The sequence below is a fragment of the Callorhinus ursinus genome, unplaced genomic scaffold (assembly GCF_003265705.2).
Source record: "Callorhinus ursinus isolate GAN/ISIS: 27379988/994484 unplaced genomic scaffold, GSC_fseal_2.0 scaffold134, whole genome shotgun sequence".
In the NCBI taxonomy this organism is placed as follows: domain Eukaryota; kingdom Metazoa; phylum Chordata; class Mammalia; order Carnivora; family Otariidae; genus Callorhinus; species Callorhinus ursinus.
Window position 1 is genome coordinate 514,418 of NW_027397196.1, and position 21,522 is coordinate 535,939.

A 21,522-nucleotide genomic window follows, 5' to 3' on the forward strand; every position below is an offset into this window, starting at 1 on the left:
ATTTATTTATTTTTTTACTTTCCATTAGCTTGGGGAAAAAAATGTTTTTTTTTTAATTTTTTATTGTTATGTTAATCACCATATATTACATCATTAGTTTTTGGTGCAGTGTTCCATGATTCATTGTTTGTTCATAACACCCAGTGCTCCATGCAGAACGTGCCCTCCTCAATACCCATCACCAGGATAACCCATCCCCCTCCCCCCCTCCCCTCTAGAACCCTCAGTTTGTTTTTCAGAGTCCATCATCTCTCATGGTTCCCCGGGCTTTATTTTTTAATCTTCATCTTCTCATCAGCCCCTGGCTTAGTGCTTGACATACAGAAATCCTCAATAAATGTTTAGTAAATGAATGACTCATCAGAAATCTATAAAAATGCCCTAGTTGAATGAGTGTAGCCTTATTGTCATATTTGGTTGGTTTCTTTGCGTGGCTTTTGGTTTCTGGTACTTTAGTTAGGGATTAACTTAGATGCTGGCTACTGTCAGATTACTAAAGGTTTGAGGACAGTGAGTGTGTCTGTGACTCAGACATTTGCATGCTAGAAGGAAATGGGCTGGGTTTTCTTGTTTCTGTTTTTTTTTTTTTTTTAAAGATTTTATTTATTTATTTGAGAGAGAGAGAGAGAGAGAGCGCGCGCACATGAGAGGGGGGAGGGTCAGAGGGAGAAGCAGACTCCCCACGGAGCAGGGAGCCCGATGCGGGACTCGATCCCGGGACTCCAGGATCATGACCTGAGCTGAAGGCAGTCGCTTAATCAACTGAGCCACCCAGGCGCCCTCTTGTTTCTGTTTTTTGTCCCTAGTCTCTATTTCACTTTGAGTTTGGATGACCGTGTTTGGCTTTTTTGCTATTTCTTCAAAATAGGGATGACCCTGAAGGAGCTCCTTGAGAGCATGAACAGAGTTCACTTTGTGGTGGTAGGTTTTGTACCTGATAGACTGAATTGGTTGCTCCTTCACTTACTTTATTTTTAAAAATTGAGATGAAATTGAAATACACTGAAATGCATATAGATCTGGGTGCCTGGGTGGCTCAGTCGGTTAAGCGTCTGCTGCCTTCTGCTCAGGTCATGATCATGGAGTCCTGGGATCAAACCCTGAGTTGGGCTCCCTGCTCAGCAGGGAGTCTGCTTCTTCCTCTGCCACCCCTACTCCCCCACTCCCGCTCATGTTTGTGCTCTCTTTCTCTCTCAAATAAAAAAAATAAAATCTTAAAAAAAAAAAAGAAATGCATACAGATCTTAAGTGTACCATTTGAGTTTTGGTAAATGTATATACATCCATGTAATCACCACCCGAATTGAGATGTCAAATGTGACCCAGAAAGCTCCCTTGTGCACCTTTGCAGTTAATTCCACCCCCTATGGTGAATCCTAACATCATTAATTATTATTGCCTATTCTTGAGCTTCATTTAAATGGCATCATATAGTATGTGCTCCTTCATGTCTAGCTTCTTCTGCATAGTATAATGTTTTGGAGATTCATATATCTCATTTTAGCAGTAGTTTGTGCCCTTTTTATTGATGACTAGTATTCCCTTGTATAGATATACCACAATCTGTTTATCCATTCACATACTGATGGATATTTGTGGTTTCCATTTTTTGGCGATTATGAATAATGCTGTTTAGAAGCATTGATGTATAACTCTTTGTGTGGATATCTATTTTCATTTCTCTTGGATAGATAGCCAGAAGTGGGATTGACTGTATATTTAACTTTATAAGAAAATGTCAGACTCTTTTCCAGAGTGGTTGTGTCATTTTCTATTTCCACCAGCAATATGAAGAATGCCAGCTGTTTCCCATCTTCACAACAGGTGGTATCAGCAGTCTCTTAAAGTTTAGCTACTTGCCGATAATTTTGAGTACTCCTCTGTGCCTTGAAGAATAGATTATTCATTTTATGCCCATCACATGGAATATTCTCCTAACTCCTCAGTTTTTCAATTTTACCGATGTTTTAGGTCAGTGTTTCCTGACACAAAATAATACATGAGAATTACCTGGGAGTCTTTCCAAATAACCCAGGTCTCACTGAAGACTCACTGTACCAGCAGCTTTCTCAGGGATTGTTCATGGACTCAGTATGTATGTTGGAAAAGTTCCCCAGGTAATTCCGATTTCTATTCCTAGCTAAAAACCACTGCTTCGAGGCTCAAGTCCTACCTGTGATAACAGAGGTTCTTTATCCTGTCTACACGTCAGCAGGATCTGGGGAGCTTTCAATACTCACCAGTGCCAGGATTCCAGCCTGCACCGATGGAGTTGGCATCTGGGGGTGGGGCCTGAGTGTCAATTGTTTTTTAAAATTTCCCCATCATTCTAATGTGCAGCCACATTTCCCATTGGATTTCTTTCTGTCTTCTCTTGTAGCATTTATACCTTTTTATTTTTATATTATAATACTTTTTCATGTCTTATCTTATCTCCTGTCTTAGGCATTATGTTCCTAGCCTTTCTCATTTCTGTGTCTTTCATGGAGTCTGTCACCCACATTTGTAGCACAGTAGGTGCTCAATAAGCATTTCCCGAACACATGGATTGGTCATCAGAAAAAGATCGCAGTCACAGGTAGGTTGTGTCCTGAGTCTCAGAGTCCCTCTCCTCCCTGGGGTTGGAGTTGTGATGACCAGTAGGGGTAACTCCTCTGTGAGGTAACAGAACCTTGCCCTGTTTGGTATTTGTTTTCAGGCATATCACTCGGACTAAGAATTATATGTATATATGGGGTACAGCAGCAGGGTTGGGTAAGGAGACAGATCTAATTAGAATGGAGGAGTTATACTAGAGTTGTGGTAAAGAAGGTAAGAAATATTAGTAAAGAGGAAGAAATTTGATCTTACCTGATAGGCCAGGGTAGGCCACTACAGACCCTCGAACAGGAGAGTGAACCAGTTTTTAGGAAGATAGTGAGGCAAGAGTGAGCAAGAAAGATTTTAATAGAGAGACCAGAGACAAAGAGTCAGGTTGTACCTCCAGCAGTTATTGAGGGCCTGGGTTGTTTAGGGTCACGGGAAGCGACAGAACAATGTACTGAGAGGTGTTAAAGGACCATCAGGTTTTGTGATGTATCGAATCTGGGAAACCAGAGAGCAATGTGGAGGAAACAGTGGTAGTGTGGAAAGATGTGGAAAGAGAGGAGTGAGCTGCCGGGGAGGGCTGTGGGGGTGGGGATGGGGGGTGCAATTTAAATAAGGAGGAATTTCAGAAGGTGTTTGGATGCGAGTGTCAGTTCTGGGAAGCAGTAGGGGCTAGAGATACAGATGCAGGAACCATCTGCGGAGAGGCTGTCGAATCGATGGAAGAGGATCGTGGGCAAGTATCCAGTCCGGGCCTCACTACTAAATCTGGTGTGGGGCGTGACGCACAGGTCGGGGTGGAAGGAGGAGAATGCCCAAGGAGGAGAAGTTGTCCGTGGTCTTAGACATCGTAAAAGCAAACAACGTGAGGATGGTGAAAATATCTTTGAATTGGGCTAAGGACGGATACTGACTTTCTGCTGCACCTAGCGGTCTTGGGTGTGGAGGCGCCACTGCACAGGGGCCAGGAAAAACCAGGTGACAAGGACAGGGGACGCAGCACACGTGCTTCTATGGCTTGGACATGAAGGAGATGAGAGAATAGGCTAGTACTTAGTGGGATTAATAAATGAAGGGTATTCAGGTTAGAATACCCTAGAGAAGGGTCTGTGTGACTGGACCTGTGGAGGCTCTGAGCCCAAGCTGTACTGCTGCATCTGATTCACCAGAGCCACCTGTGCAGGAAGCGCCACTTGTCCCTAATAAAGAGGCCTGGAGATCTTTTACTCATGAAATCATGTCTCTCAGAAGAAAATAGGCAGTTTCTTCCAAGCAGGTTGAAGCTATGGCCTGTCATTTCTAGATAGACTCACTTTGTCAGCAGGCATGCAAATGACTTTAGCTAATTTTCTGATCACTGGATCAAATATCTGTAGACTTAGGCTCATTCTGACTCCCAGTTCAGCAAGTTCTCTTTCTTCTGCCTGTAAAGAAGATATTGTCTAAAGCAGTATCAACCGTGAGGCAGCATGTTCATGTTGACTTTATAATTTTTATTATAAATATAGAGATTTTACAAATAATTCAGAAGTAGCCCTAGCCAGACAAAATTAAATAACACAGAATAGCATGGATGAGGGGAAGTATATACAGACTGTGTCAGGGTTAGAAAACCCTTGAAAGAGGTACCTGAGTATAGAGAATTCCCAACTCGCCCTCTTTGAGGGGCCTCAGACACAGCATGACATCAAGTAATCAATATCGAATAAAACCCCTTTCTCAACAACCCCAAAGAGACTGTGTAGAGGAGGCTGGGTGGGAAGTATGTTGCCTCTCCTTCTTCTGCCCTTCCTTTCTATTCTGCACACTGGGGCTCATAGACCCCCATGGGAGAAAACATTTCAGAGGCTGTTCAAGACACCTCCAACCCAGTTATCACCCTCCCCTGTCCTAACACCCCTCACAGCCCTGGTTCCCCAGGAGCATCAGCACCAGGGCAGCTTTCCAGGGGGTAAGCAATGCCAACAGGGGTGTGAGTGTGTTCCCTTCAGGGCACCCCCACTTCTCAAGGACCAGTGGAACCTTGGCAGAGGCCAGGTCTCCTAGAAAGTAAGTGGGGCAGACACCATGCACAGCAGAGACGTGGAAAGCAATGGTGGATGAAGACCGGACTGAGATGCAGGGAAACTGAGTTAGACCCATTCCTAGCCACGAAGGAGGAAAACTGCTGCTGCTGCTGCTTTTCTTTTTTGGAGCCCCCGACATAAACACCTTGAGGAGCTCCTGGCCAAGGGGAATTGTGCGGTCTTGGTGGCTTCTTCCACTGAAGGCAGTCAGGTTGTCTTACCTAGCTAAGTAGATATAGCCCCTTTCACATAAACAAGCAGTTGCAAAAACTAGAATGTCAGACTATCTCAGGGAAAGAAACTAATACACCAAACTGCGTTCTTTAACAATTTTTTAAATAATCTCTGAAGGGTATAGCTCTCTGACTCCTTTCCCAAATTCCCAGCTGATTATCTCTACTAAGAGCTGACTGCTCCCTGAAGCTGTAAGCCCTCCTTCTGTGGGCATCTCCTTGAATAATAAAATTATGAAACATACCTGCATTTTTTTTTTTTTTGCATTTTCCTTTAGGAATCACCTGTAGACCTCAGCGAATAATTTTCCTAACTGCTTCTAGTGGGTTCTCTGAAGACAGGCTTGTCAAATGGCTTAGGTGGCTTTCTAGTTACGCAGCAAGGTGTTTAGGCCCTGGTAGACAACTCTGACAGTGGACAAAGGTGTGGAATTTGGTTCAGCATCCCCATTCAGCCTATTTGTCTTCCTGTGCAGGGTGGGGTTCACAACGGGGCTTTGGAGAGAGAGAAGTTTTTACTTTTACTTCTTCTCTCTTTTCTTTTCTGGCACGTGCATTTCAGTGGATCAGGAGAGGACGCTCAAGGTTATGGTAAATTCAAGTTAGACTCCAGTAGGGCAGGATTGGGGCAGGAAGGAATAGGTACGTTTAAAACAAGGGAAGGCCGAGGGGCAGAGGTTGTGGCCACTTCCCAAGGTCCGCTTTGCCAAATTTCAATGACAAGGAGGGTTGGGTTTCCTAGAATCCCGGATGTACCTTTTCATCTATTGACACTGAAGGGAGGGGCTGTGACCAGGCAGCCCGGAGGCGCCTCATTAGGGAGTGAGGTGGGGAAAGAGGCTTCTTCCCCTTTTCCCTGAGGGTAGAGGGATCTCATAGTGATGGGGACGAGAAGCTTGGGAAGAGCACAGTGAGCAGGACAGGTTGCGTTACATCTTTCGTACTTCTGTATACACCGTTTCTGTGGCTGCTGGGGATGGGGAGGCCGAAGTTGATTTCGTTGATTCCTGGGCATTGAAGTTCAGGGAAGAATATGCAACTTCTTCAGTCTGAAAGGCATGAGCGGTGTGGTCAGTTAAATCAGAGGCATAGGTCAGGCCCTCACCTTGTGTGCTGTGATTCAGCACCATGTGCGATCACCACTTCGAAACTGAAAGCTTTGGAGAAGGGTTTTTATTAGCCACGATTACTCTGCTTGCTAACATCCTGTTGAGTGATCATTAGAAGAGATAGATTATAGTATTTATTCATACTGGAATGCAGTGATACAGCATCTGAGAACGGACAATCTACAAAGGCATAGGAGGACATGCATGAATCTCACAAAACAATTTTGAATGAAAGAAGCTAGACACACACAAGGATGTACTATGTATCCCATTATGTAACAGCATAAACAGACAAAAGAAGTGCATTGGAAGTCAGGATAGTGGTTACTCTTTGGAAGGAAGTAACTTGAGCGGGTGGGGATGACAGGTTTTATTTATGATTTAAGCACTTTTTGGTATATATGTATATTCTACTGAAAGGTCGAGAAAAATTTGGTTAAATTATGGTAAAGTAAAGGAACCAAGATCTCAGAACCATTAGAATGGACATCATCCTTTGTTGGTAAGAGCAGGGTCAGTGAAGGTAGAGGAGGGAGAACCATGTGGTGCCTTATGCTGGTCACTGTGCTGGGTGCTTTCCATTGGTCGTCTCATTTGATTCCTTCAACTTCTCTTTGAAGTAGGCAGCATGCCCATTTTACAGATGGCAAAGCCCGGGCTCAAAGAGCTTACGTTACTTGTCCAAGGTCACAGGGCTTTTGAGAGTCACAGCCAGGATTTAAACACCGGATGGGGTTAATTCCAAAGTCCACATTCTTGTAATGAGGTAGAGTCATGAACCAGTAATCCTTTGTTTGTTGCTGCATTGAGGAATTTTGACCCAAACTTGATCTCACATTTGTATCTTCAAGAATAACCCATTCTACACAGAGATACTTCCATGAGAAAATCAGCCATTGATGAGTGAAATAAGTCAATCAGAGAAAGACATGTATCATATGACCTCACTGATATGAGGAATTCTTAATCTCAGGAAACAAACTGAGGGTCGCTGGAGTGGCAGGGGGTGGGAGGGATGGGGTGGCTGGGTGATAGACATTGGGGAGGGTATGTGCTATGGTGAGCGCTATGAATTGTGCAAGACTGTTGAATCACAGATCTGTACCTCTGAAACAAATAATGCAACATATGTTAAGAAAAAAGAAAAAGAAGAAGATAGCAGGAGGGGAAGAATGAAGGGGAGTAAGTCGGAGGGGGAGAAGAACCATGAGAGACGATGGCCTCTGAAAAACAAACTGAGGGTTCTAGAGGGGAGGGGGGTGGGGGGATGGGTTAATCTGGTGATGGGTATTAAAGAGGGCACATTCTGCATGGAGCACTGGGTGTTATGCACAAACAATGAATCATGGAACACTACATCAAGAACTAATGATGTAATGTATGGTGATTAACATAACAATACAAAATTAAAAAAACTAATGATGTAATGTATGGTGATTAACATAACAACAACAACAACAATAATAATAAAAAAAAGAAAATCAGCCATTGAAACTAGTTGTGCTTACCTTGTTAGACAAATTGTCAGAATGGTCCTTACCTGGGGAAACAAAAGCAGAGTTCCCAATCCATGAAAATGCAAAGCTCATTTACGGCCTTAGAATGGGGGTTGGCAGGTGAGAGCAAGGGTGGGGAGGTGGGTCCTAAACTGTTGTGGTTTCTAGCTGAAGGAGGTGGCAGTTGGCGGGAGGATGGGGTAAGGAAGTGGCCTATGAACGCTTGAGGAATTCACTTTCCTCAGAGTTGGGGTCCAGACCCAGGGCATTGGTACCAGAGGAGGGGTAAGAGTAGAGCCACAGGAGACCTCCGTCCACTTCCGACAACTTCTTCCAGCTCACAAGGTCTTGATTTTCACCCAGATGTATTTCTCAGCAACAGGCTTCAGTGGCAAGAAGGGACACTGAGGCCCACAGTACCCAGAGCACCACAAGACAGGGAAAGTCTCACCAAAGGAGAATGCCCACATCCATCATAAAGGCAGGAAGGGAAGGAGTACGGACAAGGAAATGACTCCTGGAAACAGGTCCATCCTTGCTCAGGCCTGCTTGGCCCAAGCAGTAACTGTTTCTCCCAGGGCTGTGTCTTTTGTGGCCAGAAGGGTGTGAGGACCTATGCCAACCTAAGGTTGGGAAATGGAGATCCCCTTCCAAAAATTCAGAAGGTAGGAAGTAGTTTGGGAATCCAGGATTCCCTGTTAGGGCAGGGCACATGGTGGAACACACCAGGTCTCACTGGGTGAGTGGCTTTACTTACTGTGGTTGGAGGCTGAGGGTTTGTGCTCTGTGACATCACGCAGGTCACTTGCCCTAAATAAATATCAGACACTGTGACTGCCATTCCCAAGCATAGGATCTTTGGTCCTTGAATTAGGAAGGACATTGTCAGCAGGTAATCCCTTGGGGTTCCTCAGTGTTCATTTATACCGTGGTTGGTACTGCCTTTCCTCTTAGGGCCTCCTCCTTCAGTCTACCCACAATCTCCTCTAGGATTTGTTCCTTTCCTGTTTGCTGGATGTCCACATGTGGGTCCATTGTTGATCAATTGCATCTGAGCCTACTTGTACCCTGACACCTTTCCCCTTCTGTAGGTAGATGCTGGTTTTTGTCTCACTTTACTTATTGTCCAAGAGGCCTTTGGTTGTTTTTTGCCTTTTCTTAGGTTCTCTTCCTCTCTCCTACAACTGTTCAAAAGAGCACACGACTCACTTTCTCCTGCTCCTCCTTTCATTTCCTCATTTTTTTCCTTCTGGGACCTTGTCTTCCCTGACTGGGAGACAGAAACATAGGGGGATGGGAATAACTGTGTCCAAGAGACAGTGGGGTCCAGGAAGCATGAAGAAGAGATCCACTGGAATTAGTGCTGAGAAGCAAGGGTTTAGAAAGAAGGAGGAGCAGATCCAGGTGCAGAGACAGGGGCAAAGTCTCCTTCCCTCTCCCAAGGATGGCAGTTAGCCTTGGAGAAAGCGGAAGAAGAGGAAAGATCATCATACCCGCCAGTCTTCCTGATAAACAGAAAGTACACCAGGGCTGCTATCACAGCAACCCCAGCCAGGACTCCAGTCACAATGCCCGCAATAGCCCCAGGTGGGAGGCCAGGATTTGGTTGCGTTCTATCATCTGTCATGGAAAGAAGAGAGAAGAATGAATGAAGGTGACATTATTTTACAGTGGGGATCCCCTGGGGGACAACTCTCAACGTGTAGTAGTCTCTACTTGTTCCTTCAAGGAATACATTTTCTGTGGGAAGGTTGCTGTGAGGTGATTAGCTGACTTCATCCTTCAATTTTTTCTCTCACCGTATTTTTAGGCTGGTGATCAGACTTGCCTCAATTCTCTCCTGGCCTTTCGGCACTCAGATATTTTTGAAGGCTTTGGAAATGTGAGAAAGGCGGATTGCTATTTTTCTATAACTTCCCACCTTCTCATGGTTGCATGTTTTTCTGTGTGCCAGCTGTGGCAGCCAGGAATATGCACCTCTCAGGTCTCTTGTGGTGAGGACTTAAGTGATGGAAGGCCTGGAGAGTGCATTCTGAATTCACCATCTCCTTTGCACAGAGACCACACTTCCCACAGAAGGGGGGAGGGATATGAAATAAGCCCAATTCTGTGAGAAATCGTTTGCCTCTTAAGGGTGACTTGAGCTCAAGGACCCCTCCCCCCGTCACCTTGCAGACAGACACCCTTGTAGAACTGCACTTCGATCTAAAACTTTCTTCTGTCACATCTGCACGACAGTCTGAGGAACCTCCCAGGCTCCTCCCACTCCTGTCTTACCTTCACAGGCATTTTTCCTAATAAATAAATAAATATTTTTCCCAATAAACATAAATAAATAAGTAATCCCACTTTGGCTGCATCTCAGGGGATAAAAACTAACATACTAGGCTTGAAACTTTGTATTCGACTCCTTTTTTTTCCTTTCCCCATGTTCAGTCGGTAACTATGTCCCAATGACTAATACAATTTGCATCTGTTTCTTCTTTTTTATTTCTGTTGCCCTCACCAGCCAACTCAAGCCTGATGTATTAATATTTTCTTAAAGGTTTATTTATTTATTTGAGAGAGAAAGAATGAGACAGAGAGAGCACGAGAGGGGGGAGGGCCAGAGGGAGAAGCAGACTCCCTGCCGAGCAGGGAGCCCGATGTGGGGCTCGATCCCGGGACTCCAGGATCATGACCTGAACCGAAGGCAGTCGCGTAACCAACTGAGCCACCCAGGCACCCCAAGCCTGATGTATTAATATTAATGTTAGCTACTATTATGGTGTACTTAGTATGTACCAGGCTCTATGGTAAATACATATATCTCATTTGATCCATATAATAATGCTTTCAGATAGACATTATTTCCAGATGAAAACACTGTGGCTTGGAGTAGTGAACAATTTACCCAAAGTCATATGGCCAGTAAAAGGTGGATCTAGGATTTGACTCTAGGACTACCTGACTTCATAGAAGCTAATGATAATAGGAGTAGTAATAGCAGCTAACACTTATGGAACATTTTCTCTGTGTGTAGCATTTTGCTAAGGGTTTAATTGATTATTACATTAAACCTTCCCATGAAGCAGGTACTTATTACAATTTTCTTTTCTTTTTAAGATTTTATTTATTTGAGAGAGAGAGTGAGTGAGAGAGAGAGAGATCATGAGCAGGGAGCCTAATGCGGGACTCCATCCCAGGACCCTGGGATCATGACTTGAGATGAAGGCAGATGTTTAACTGAATGAGCCACCCAGGCGCCCTCTTACTACAGTTTCCAGTTGAGGAATATGAGGCTCAGAGAAGTTAAGAATCTTGTGCAAGAAATCTGTAATTGTAAATACTTACATTAAAAAAGATCTCAAATCAATAACCTAACTTTGTAAGGAACTGGAAAAACAAAAACAAACTAAACCCAAAGTTAGCAGAAGGAAGAGAATAATAAGGATTAGAGTGGGGATAAATAAAACAGTGAGTAGAAAAACAGTAGAGAAAATCTATGAAACCAAAAATTGATTCTTACAAAAAGATGAATAAAATTGACAAAACTTTAACTTAAAAAAAAGATTAAAATTACTAAAATCAGAATCGAAAGTGGGGGAAATCACTACCAACTTTATAGAAATAATAAATATTATAAAATAATAAGTATTACAAAAGTACTATGAATAATTGTATGCAAACAAATTGGATAATCTGGATGAAATGGACAAATTCCTAGAAACACAAAACCGACCAAGATGGAATCATGAAGAAATAGAAAATATGAAAAAACCTGTAACTAGTAAGAAGATTGAATCAGTAAGAGCATTCAACAAAATTCAACATCCTTTCATGATAAAAACCTTAAAAGTAAAAATAGAAGGAAACTGCTTCAATATGATAATGGCCATAGATGAAAAACCCACAGCCAACATCTTACTCAATGTTCAAAGACTCAAAGTTTTTCCTCTAAGATCAGGAACAAGACAGGGATGCCTGTTTTTGTCACTTTTATCCAAAATAGCTTTGGAAGTCCTAGCCAGAGCAATAATTAGGCAAGAAAAAGAAAGAAGAGGCATTCAAATTAGAAAGAAGTATAAAATGATCTTTGTTCACAGATGACATGAACTTACACACAGAAAACACTAAAGATTCCACAAAATCTGTTATAATAAACAAATTCAGAAAAACTGCAAGATACTAAATCAACACACAAAAATCAGTTGTATTTCTATATACTAACAATGAATAATCCAAAAAGGAAATTAAGAAAATTCTATTTACCACAGCATCAAAAAGAATAAAATACTTAGGAACTAATTTAACCAAGGAGGTGAAAGATGTATACACTGAAAACTACAAAGCAATTGCTGAAAGAAATTAAAGACATAAATAAATGGGAAGACATTCCATGCTCATGGATTAGAAGACTTAAGATGACAGTACTACCCAAAATGATCTGCAGATTCAGTGCAATCCTGATCAAAATCCCAATGACATTTTTTTTTTGCAGAAATAGAGAAATCTATCTTAAAATTCATATGGAATTTCAAGGGACCCCAAATATCCAAAACAATCTTACAAAAGAACAAAGTTGGAGGACTCACATTTCCTGATTTCAAAATTTACTGCAAAGCTATAGTAATCAAAACAGTGAGGTACTAGCATAAAGACAAACAAACAGACCAATAAAATAGAATAGAGATCCCAGAAATAAAACCTTACATACATAGTCACACCATTTTTTACAGGGGTGCCAAGACCATTCAATGGAGAAAAGACAGTCTTTTCAGCAAATGAGGCTGGGAAAACTGGACACCAATGCAAAAGAATTGAATGCTTACTTAACACCGTATATGAAAAATTAACTCAAAGTGGATCAGAGACCTAAATGTAAGAGTTGGAAGAAAACACAGGGTGAAACTTTTCATGACTTTGGATTTGGCAATGATTTTTTGGATATGAAACTAAAAGAACAGGCAATAAAAGAAAAAACTAGATAAACTGGGCTTCAATTAAAATTAAAAACTTTTGTGCATCAAAGGACACTATCAACAAAATGAAAAGACAACCCACAGAGTGGGGGAAAATATTTACAAATCACATATCCCATAAGGGTTAATATCCATAACAGAGAACTAAAACTCAGCAACAAAAAACCTAATAAAAAAATGGGCAGAGGGGGCACCTGGGTAGCTCAGTCATTAAGCGTCTGCCTTCGGCTCAGGTCATGATCCCAGGGTCCTGGGATGGAGCCCCACATCAGGCTCCCTGCTTGGCGGGAAGCCTGCTCCTCCCTCTCCCACTCTCCCTGCTTGTGTTCCCTCTCTTCCTGTGTCTCTGTCAAATAAATAAATAAGATCTTAAAAAAAAAAATGGGCAGAGGACTTGAACAGACATTTCTCCAAAGAAGACATCCAGATGGCCAACAGGCACATGAAAAGATGCTCAACATCACTCGTGATCAGAGAAATGTAGATAAAAACCACAATGAGGTATCACCTCATGCCCATTAAGATGGCTATTATTAAAAACAAAATGAAACAGAAAACAAGTATTGGTGAGGATGTGGAGAAGTTGGAACTTCCTTGCATTTGCTGGTGGGACTGTAAATGGTGCAGTCACTGTGGAACTGGTACGGCAGTTCATCAAAAAATTGAACAAAGAATTACCATTTGATGCAGCAATTCCACTTCTGGGTCTATGCCCCAATGAATTGAAAGCAGGGATTTCAGTAGATATTTGTAAACCCATGTTCATACCAGCATTATTTATAGCAGCCAAAAGGTGGAAAAAAAAACAAAAGTTCATAGACAGATAAATGATAAACAGAATGTGATACATACACGAGGGAATATTATTCAGCCTTAAAAAAGAAATGAAATTCTGACGCGCTACTACATGGATGAACCCTGAAGACGTTATGCTAAGTGAAAAAATCCAAACAAAAAAATAAATATTGTTATGATTCCACTTAATCTTAGAATAGTCACATTCATAGAGACAGTAAGTAGGACGGTGGTTCCTGGGGTTAAGATTGGGAGTAGGAAGTTACTGTTTAATGGATGGTGGTGATGGTTGCACAACAATACAGATGTACTAATGCTACTGAACTGAAAACTTAAAATGGTTAAAATGATAAACCTTATGTATATTTTACCACATAAAAAAATGGTAACAGAGGAAAAAAGGAATCTTGTGTAAGGTCACACAGTAAATGCCAGACCTAGGATAAGAAACTGACTGTATCTGATTCAGAGGCTTAGCTCTTAACCACTCTGCCATTCTGTTTACTGAAATGGTCTCTTGATTCTATTCTGCTCTTCTGGCCTCTGTGACTTCCATCCATTTTGCACATCATTGGTAGAGTAATCTTCCCAGAAAGATGGAACACGTGGCAAGGTGTCAGTTACCTTCCACAGCCAGTCTGACAGGGTCACTTTTACTGGAACTGCCTGGGTCGGAGACCTCACACTGGTAAGTCCCGGCATCTTCCTTCCTGACAGGGTCTATGGTGAGGGTGCTGTTGTCCTGGGACAGCTTCATCCTCTCCGTGAGCTTTAAACTCTCGTTATTGAAGAGCCACCCGATGGAGACTCCAGTGTTATTTGTGGAGCAGGTCAGGACCACAGAGTCCTTATTTCCTGTGACTGTGGTGTTGCTGGCATGGACAGTGGGCTGGGCCACTGGCTCTGTGGGGAAACACAGGTGATAGAATGAGAATGGGCCTGGGGCCTTGGGTCACACTCCTTCCTCTGAGATGCCAGCCATTCGGAGGGCCCCAGCGAGCTCTGTAAAGGTGCCCCACAGGATGGCCCTGCTGTCTGCAGAAGGATGAGTGTCTTTGTTCAGGTGACGATCTGTAAGGAGAAGGCTATACCTCCGCCTCTGACCCTCAAATTCCCTTCTGGCCCTCAGTCCTGTGTCTGCTCTGCCTGGACATCTCTGTAGTATCAGCACCAGGAACCTCTTCTAAGCCCACATGTCCAGCATCCTCATCATCAGGTGGAATTTTTTACCCAGTGGCTTTCTTGTGACCCTTTCCTAGAGCTTTCTTTTCCTAAAAGGTCAGGCCCCTTCTCTAGTATGGTAGCTTTACATAGAAAGGGAAGGCATTTCCCTTTTATTAAATAATTTATTAGAAAATGAGAATGGGGGGCGCCTGGGTGGCTCAGTCGTTAAGCATCTGCCTTCGGCTCAGGTCATGATCTTGGGGTCCTGGGATGGAGCCCCATATTGGGCTCTCTGCTCCACGGGAAGCCTGCTTGTCCCTCTCCCACTCCACCTGCTTGTGTTCCCTCTCTCACTCTCTCTGTCAAATAAATAAATAAAAAATCTTTAAAGAAAGAAAGAGAGAGAGAGAGAAAGAAAGAAAAGAAAGAAAGAAGGAAAGAAAGAAAGAAAAAGAAAAAGAAAAAGAAAATGAGAATGGCCCAGCCAGTCTTTTTGAGTTTAGGACCTGGAGAAGTTCCAAACTAAAGGGCTTCTCAATCTGAATCAGACTTTTACTTCCTGGCCTGTGGATTGCATATTACAGGGAGGAAATCTTTAGAGTAGTGGTCACAGTTTTAACAGAAGGCTGGTACTCTTAGCTTTAGGTATAAATATATACTTTTGGCACTGCTCCTTCTGTCCCATGAAGGGACTTCGTGGGGGAATCTACCATTATTCACTGCTCTCCTTAAGTGTAAATGTACTGGTGTCATGTAGGGTTATAGAACTGGTAGACTTCAGAGCCTGACACAATCAGAGGGTCTGCCCCAGGGCTTGCTCCTGCCCATTTCCCGGCGGCCTCACGTGAGGGAGACTCTGGCACAACTGGTAGCACAATTTGGCCAGATTGAAGACAGGCTTCTCCTGTACCTTCTCCATATGCCCCTGTCCCACCACAGATGAACTCAGAGCAGAGTCAGTCTGTACGGCGAGCCAGGAGCAAAAGGACCTTCCTTCTCCCTCTATAAGCCCCCCCCAGCAGCGTTCTGGAGCTGAGAGAACCCTCTCCCACATTCCAGGCTGGACCCGAGGTCTGCCATGAGAAATCAGAGAGCAAGGGGAGGAAGTGTCTGCAGACATGTAAAGGGAGAGTACAAGGACAGATTTCGGATTTGTTTGTGACATAAGCAAATAACAATAACTTCTAGGCTCTTTGCTGAACGCCAGACAGACCTTCACCACAGCGATCCATGCAGATGCTCCAGGGATCCACTTACCAGAGACTGTGATAGTCTTGACTGTGGTCTTATTGAGGCGAGTGCCAGAGTTATAGGCGAGGCAGGCATAGGATCCACTATCATTCGCAGTGATGTTGGGGATAAAGAGCTCCTGTGTGAATGGCTGGGGCCTCCCATTGATAAACCAAGAATACTGTGCGGGTGGGTTAGAGGCTACGTGGCAGGAGAGACTGAGGTTGGCCCCTGGATGGTAACAGGAGTCTGAGGGGGAAATGGTGGGGGCGTCCGGGCCATCTGGAGCAAACAGAATAAAGCCACAGGTGATGCAATCCAAGGGCAACCGAAGCTCCCGGTCTGTATTAGGGCCACAGTGTCCCTCTGAGCTGGGTCCCAACCTCATTTTAAAAAGCCCCAACCAGAAGCCCCATGTTCACTGAGCCTGGGTCTGAGATATTCACTTGTGTCTCCTCACAGGCTACTGACCCTCTCAGGGAGGAACTGTCCATCCCCATCCAGTCTTGGCTTAGGCTGAGTCTGCCCAGGTTTGCCTGAGACAAGAAGCCATGGTTAGCCTGGGAGTGTAGCTGAGAGTCAGGGACTCGGACCCCAGAAGGATGGATGGGCCTGGCCCCCGGCATGTGGATTTGGGCTGGCAGCCCGGACCAGGTAGGAAGGGAAGTTACTCACAGAGAACATTCAGGGTGAATGGGTCACTATGACCGGCACTCACTGGGTTCCGAGTTTCACACTCATAGGGTCCTGTGTCATTCCTTGTGACACCGTGTATAGTGAGAGTCCTGTTGTCCAGGGACAGCTCCAGCCTGGCGCTGGCCGGGAGGCTATCATTGTTTACTGACCACAGGTAGCCTGTGCTCTGAGTTTGAGGTCCACACGTTATTACAACAGAATCCACATTCTCCACGGGGTCGGAGTTGTTGCTTGTGATGCTGGGTTTGGGTAACTCCGCTGTGCAGACAACAGAGAGAACATTGCCCTGGGTGGTACCTGAGTCCTTCAAAGAATAAGGCAGGTCTGTGAAGCTCAAGACAAATGCAAGAGGATCTGAGCGCTCAGAGAACACAGGCCACCTGCTCTCCGTGTGAGAGCAAGCACAGGCCTTCTCAGGTCAAAGAAGCGTCAGGGTTTGGTTGTAGAAGACACAGGACAGGGAGCCAGAGACCACCCTGGGCCTCGGCTGGTTCTTCCCTGACCAACTGACTGTCTGACCAACCTCAGAGGCCTGACCTGGAAAGTGCAGGTGCTGAGGCCCTTTCTACGGCACAGACCTACACCAGTCACCCTACAGGTGTTCTCCCCTAGGCCTTGCTTTCCAGGGTTGTCCTGGAGATGGGTAATGATGGGCCTTCCCAGAGCTCATAAGCCTGGAGAACACTGGACAGCATGGCCTGGAAGCGGGTATTTGAGCAGAAGTAATACCAGGGGACACCAGGGCCAAGCCTGGAGGTCAGTCCAGCACTCAGGCTGCGGGGCCACGAAGTAGGTCAGTTCTGCCCAGGTGTTCCATGGTGACTGACCTGAGACAGTGGTGGAGCAGAGTCAAGACTAGAAATGCTCCAGAAAAGAGTGAGGGGCACAGGCAGGGCCTGGCTGGCTGTGGCAGAGAACTATGTGCTCTGCGCTCGGTCTTTAAAGTCTGTTTTCCCACTGCAGAGGCCAGTGAGGACCATGCTGGTCTTTCCTGAAATACAAGTGGGTGTTTGCAAATGCAGAAGGGGTGACCGGTGGCAGGTGGGGGAGTGGGGGGGAAGGGCATCTGGCCTTCATGGACCATTGTAAACACAATTATGAGATAGAAATTTGAGCAATTAAATGGTTTCGATATGTGAAAATCAATATTAATACCTAAAAAATCTAAGACCTGTTTCTAGAGCTCCCTAGGGAGCACTATATGTTGCAGACCAAATTCTGCAGTCCAACCACGACACATTATGAACGAAGGAAGATGTTACAGTGGGTTTGAAATCAGTGACTCCCTGGGTAGAGAACGACATGTGAGTCCTATTAAGAAATAGTATTGATCGGGGAAAGTCTGAGGTGCCCCTGTTATATAAAGGGAGGAATGATACCAAATTAGTAGAAATGATATGTGTTATGTCAGTAAATTTGGGAAAGAAAGTCCCTGCCACCAATTTCTACAGTCAAAATGGAAAGAAACCCAATGCTTGCATATGGCTTTCTCTTGACCTCAGGAAACACAAGTTTGATCCAATTTACCCAAATTGGGCAGCATCTAAGTGAAAGGACAGGGACTGGTGGATCTCACCGTGTGAGAGGATCCCCCCTATGGTGAAGGTGTCCTCAGGAGCACCCACGTGCATGTGAAATAGACAGTGAAGCAGTCGGAAGGCGCAGGGTCTGGCCAGCCCCCCGGGGAGGGTCTGGGGAACCCCTGGGAAGAACGAGAGCCTCACCAGGACGAGCACGTGAGTCAGGAGTAACAGGCATGAGATGAGCCCATGAGCTTTTGGGGACTGCAGACCTGCCCTCCTGCCTTTGACTCCCTGCTGGAGTCATGTAGGGAGGAGATCAAGGGGTCCCATGTCCTTGTCATGGGGTGTGTTCCACTCGTTGGCGTCACGGAGGGAAAGAGTCCTGGATGAGGGCCCAGTGACAGCTTGCTCTCCTCGTGACCTGGGGGAACTGGCTCCTGATGGAGCCCGGCAGAGGGTGCCGCTCGGATTTCTGTGTCCTCTACTGTTGCCTGGGAGGGCAGGCCAGGCCACAGGTGTTAGCAGGACAATCCAGGGAAGGCTTAAGGGTTAGTAAAGGCGGCTGTGCAGAACAGGGGTAGTCCCAGCTGGAAAGGAGCAGGAGGAAGATGAGGGACAAGGTCGGAGCAGAGAGCCAGAAATGTCCCAGGCTGTGAGCACTGAGGGTCACAAGGGACTTCACAGACTCTGGGCACTAAGAGCCCACAGCCGCCCCAGGGGCAGGATCCTCCCATGGCTGAGCAACACCACAGTCCTCGTGAGACTCTCGGGCAGTGGCCTGAGGGGCTGGTGGCCAGAGGGACAGAACATGGGTCTCAGCCCCTGGAAGGACAGGGAACAGGTGTGGCCAGAACCTCCTAGAATTGTGCATCCAGGGTCCAGACTCTGAAAAGACTGGGAATCATTCATTCATTCCTTCCCTCCTTCATGAAAGAGCAATTGAGGTGTTGGGCCCTGTGCCGGTTAGGGGTATGCAGTCAGGAGGAGAGGGCAGAGTCCTTTCCCTTACACTCCAGTGGGATGCCATCAGCACATCAGGAAACAATAAGTGATTCCAAGTCCGATGCAGGAGCTGTGGATTGGCCACCTGAGGGGAGGCCTGGGCATTCCCCAACTGACTCTGGTCATTGATGAATTTAGTTCTTGAGTAAAAACATTAATTTTCCATTTGCACTCACTTCCCAGCCCAGAAAATCTACCTTGAGCTATGTATTCCTAAGAAGAGAGGTGTGATCCAACAGCTGGTCCCAGGGTCCATAGATGCCTGATAAGGCCCCCGACAGGCCTGTACCTGCAGACAGACCTTGTAGGATTGTGTTCTGCCTGGGTGACTCTGATTCAATGTCTGCATCGCCCTGTGCCTCGGTTTCCCCTTAATAAAATCAAGTAAATGGTCTCAGGCCTGCCGTGTTGTCTGTAATTAACCTTAAATCCTTCACCATTACCTGACCTAAGGCTTGGTATAGAGGAGCTGCCCAAATAAACATGTTACTTGCCTCCATGAGAGACGGCTCCCTCGGCCTGATCCCTGGTGTGGGAGTTGCTGCCAGGAGCATCTTCTCTCCTCTGTTCCTCCCTGGGGGCGCTGACCTTCTTCTGGGGTCTCCTATCCCGCAGGGCCATCAGACTGTGGCCCAGAGACCTTGCCTATCTCTGTTCTCCACCCCAAGTCTCATGTGAAAGATCAGGCTCTGCCCCTCCCCAGATGTGGCTCTTGGTGCCGAGCCCTGGCCGGTGACCAGCTCAGGAACCTCAGGACTCAGGCAGCCAGGGAATTGTTGCTCCCAGTCCCCCCGACAGGAAGCCAAAACCCATGTCTGGAATGGACTCGTCACGGTCACTGGAGTCAGGCGCCCCGAGACAGGGGTCTGGGCAGGGGCTTTCTCGGCTGAGCTCTGGTGGGGATCCCAGGGGCCCATTAGGCCTGACCCTGACTGAGCCCTGCAGGGTCTTTCTCAGGGTCACATGTAGGAGCCCAGAGTTTTGGACTGAATCTCTCTCCCTCTGCTGAGTTACTCCCATCAGAGTGGTCCTTCTGTTTGCTGCAAATGTGCTGTGGCTGGAATCCAGGAAGGGAATTCAGAGCTTAGGAAGTTTGTCTCCACTGTGTGTGTCCCACACTAAATGTTCCAACCCGATACAGGACATAAGGCAGAGGGGATGGAGGAGCAATCCAGCCCTGTGATCCTGTTGTGTGAAGTAGAACTCACCCCACCCAACACCAGAGGGGAGAGAGGAATTACTCACGGATTACGCGCAGCTGTCCTCTTACTTGAACAACCTGAAAATTTTTCTTTGTGATTTGTACGGTGTAGTATCCTGTGTCGTTCAGGGTGATGTTCTGGAACAGCAGGGATCCGTTGGGGTATATTGTCTCTCTGCCGCTGTATAGAGGCCCTGCGGTACTATTTTGTGTGTCTACTGCATATGATACAATTTGAAGGCTGGGCTCTGCAGTTGCCCCTCGGAACCAACCATAGCCTAGAGAATCCTCAGGCCGATTGTGGACGCTCAGAAGAACGTTTTTCCCTACAGTGACATCGGGCGGCACCGATTCCACAGTGACTTGGGCAGTGGTGGGCGGGTTCCAGAAGGTGAAGAGTGAGACTAGGAGGGAAGGGAGGAGACAGATCAGTGTTTGGACCTATGTGTTGGAGGGAGAGCTGGGGCCCTGGAGACAGAGCAGGTCCTAATCCCCCAGCTTCGCGGTGTGTGTCTGAGTGTGTGTGTGTGTGTGTGTGTGTGTCTGAGTGTGTGTGTGTGTGTGTGTGTGTGTGTGTGTGTGTGTGTGTGTCTCCTGTTGGTCAAGGTCAGTGGCATGACCACACTACTTCAGCACCTCTGAACTTAATTTCCTCCGTTTCAAACACTCTTCCTCACATGTCTGTCGCTCACTGCCTCCCTGCCCTCGGATACCTGCTCCCACTCAGGGGGTCCTGGGGAGAGGCCTGCCCTGAGCGCCTCCTCTACAGACCCTGTGTCTTCACATTCTGACCTTCCCTGCTCTGTTCCCTTCCTGGTGCTTGTCAGTACCTGACATCACGTTCTAGACGTCTTTGCGTGTGTCTGTCTTCCTCCTCATAGAAGTGAGCTCGGGGAGGGCAGGGACTCCTCTGATCTGTGCTGTACCCCAGGGGTGGGGCCGGCTGCAAATCCCCGGGGATGAATGAATGTGGCCCCAGGGCTCTCCAAGTCTGGCGTTTGTCTGTTAAGATCTCAGGTTGGTGGGAAGGGGGAGCGATTAGGTGGTTGTTATCAGTTTCAGAATTCAGTCCTCAGTGATGAGTAAGTTGGGAAACAGCCCTTGGCTCCCCACTTCCAGATCATGAGATTTTCCCGTTGCTGAGCCGGCTCCCCGGTCCTGCCCTGCTACCCTGTCTCCTCTCAGAGCCCTGTCCTCCCCGGGAGACCCCAGCCAGCCTCTCTCTCCCATCCTCCCGCCCCCTCGCAGGGGATCATCCCTCTCACCTGCCAGCAGGAGCTCCTGCCAGGGGACGCGTCCTCGTCGGGGAGGGGCCGAGGGGGGCTCCATGGTGCCTGCTGCCCGGTCCCTCCCTCCCTCTGGGGGAAGAGCTTCTGCTCCAGAAACGCTCAGGAGCACTGCCGTCCTGTCCGGTCAGCTCTACAGTCCTTCCGCCCTCTGAGCTGCGCGGCCTCAGGGGG

General features: G+C 46.3%; 1 protein-coding gene and 1 long non-coding RNA gene across 13 annotated transcripts; one reads left to right on the forward strand and one right to left on the reverse strand.

The window, feature by feature from the left end:
- Window positions 1-1,981: 1,981 nt before the first annotated feature.
- Window positions 1,982-4,313, forward strand: LOC141371936 (uncharacterized). The gene is made up of 2 exons (XR_012377294.1): window positions 1,982-2,117; window positions 2,446-4,313. It is a non-coding gene; the product is annotated as an uncharacterized lncRNA (long non-coding RNA).
- On the reverse strand, window positions 4,059-21,522 carry CEACAM1 (CEA cell adhesion molecule 1). 12 transcript variants are annotated; one of them, XM_073890262.1, is made up of 10 exons: window positions 21,328-21,521; window positions 20,893-21,064; window positions 20,107-20,466; window positions 16,316-16,594; window positions 15,668-15,922; window positions 13,871-14,149; window positions 8,984-9,110; window positions 8,248-8,300; window positions 7,503-7,534; window positions 4,059-5,934 (listed from the first exon to the last, which is right to left on the reverse strand). In XM_073890262.1, the coding sequence occupies exons 2-10, from the start codon at window positions 20,897-20,899 to the stop codon at window positions 5,815-5,817; spliced, it is 1,512 nt and encodes a 503-aa protein (XP_073746363.1). In that variant the 5' UTR covers window positions 20,900-21,064; window positions 21,328-21,521; the 3' UTR covers window positions 4,059-5,814. The 12 variants fall into 12 exon arrangements, with proteins under 12 accessions (XP_073746363.1, XP_073746362.1, XP_073746364.1 ...); XM_073890261.1 differs by having other exon boundaries at window positions 20,893-21,074; XM_073890263.1 differs by lacking the exon at window positions 20,893-21,064 and having other exon boundaries at window positions 15,668-15,756; window positions 16,318-16,594.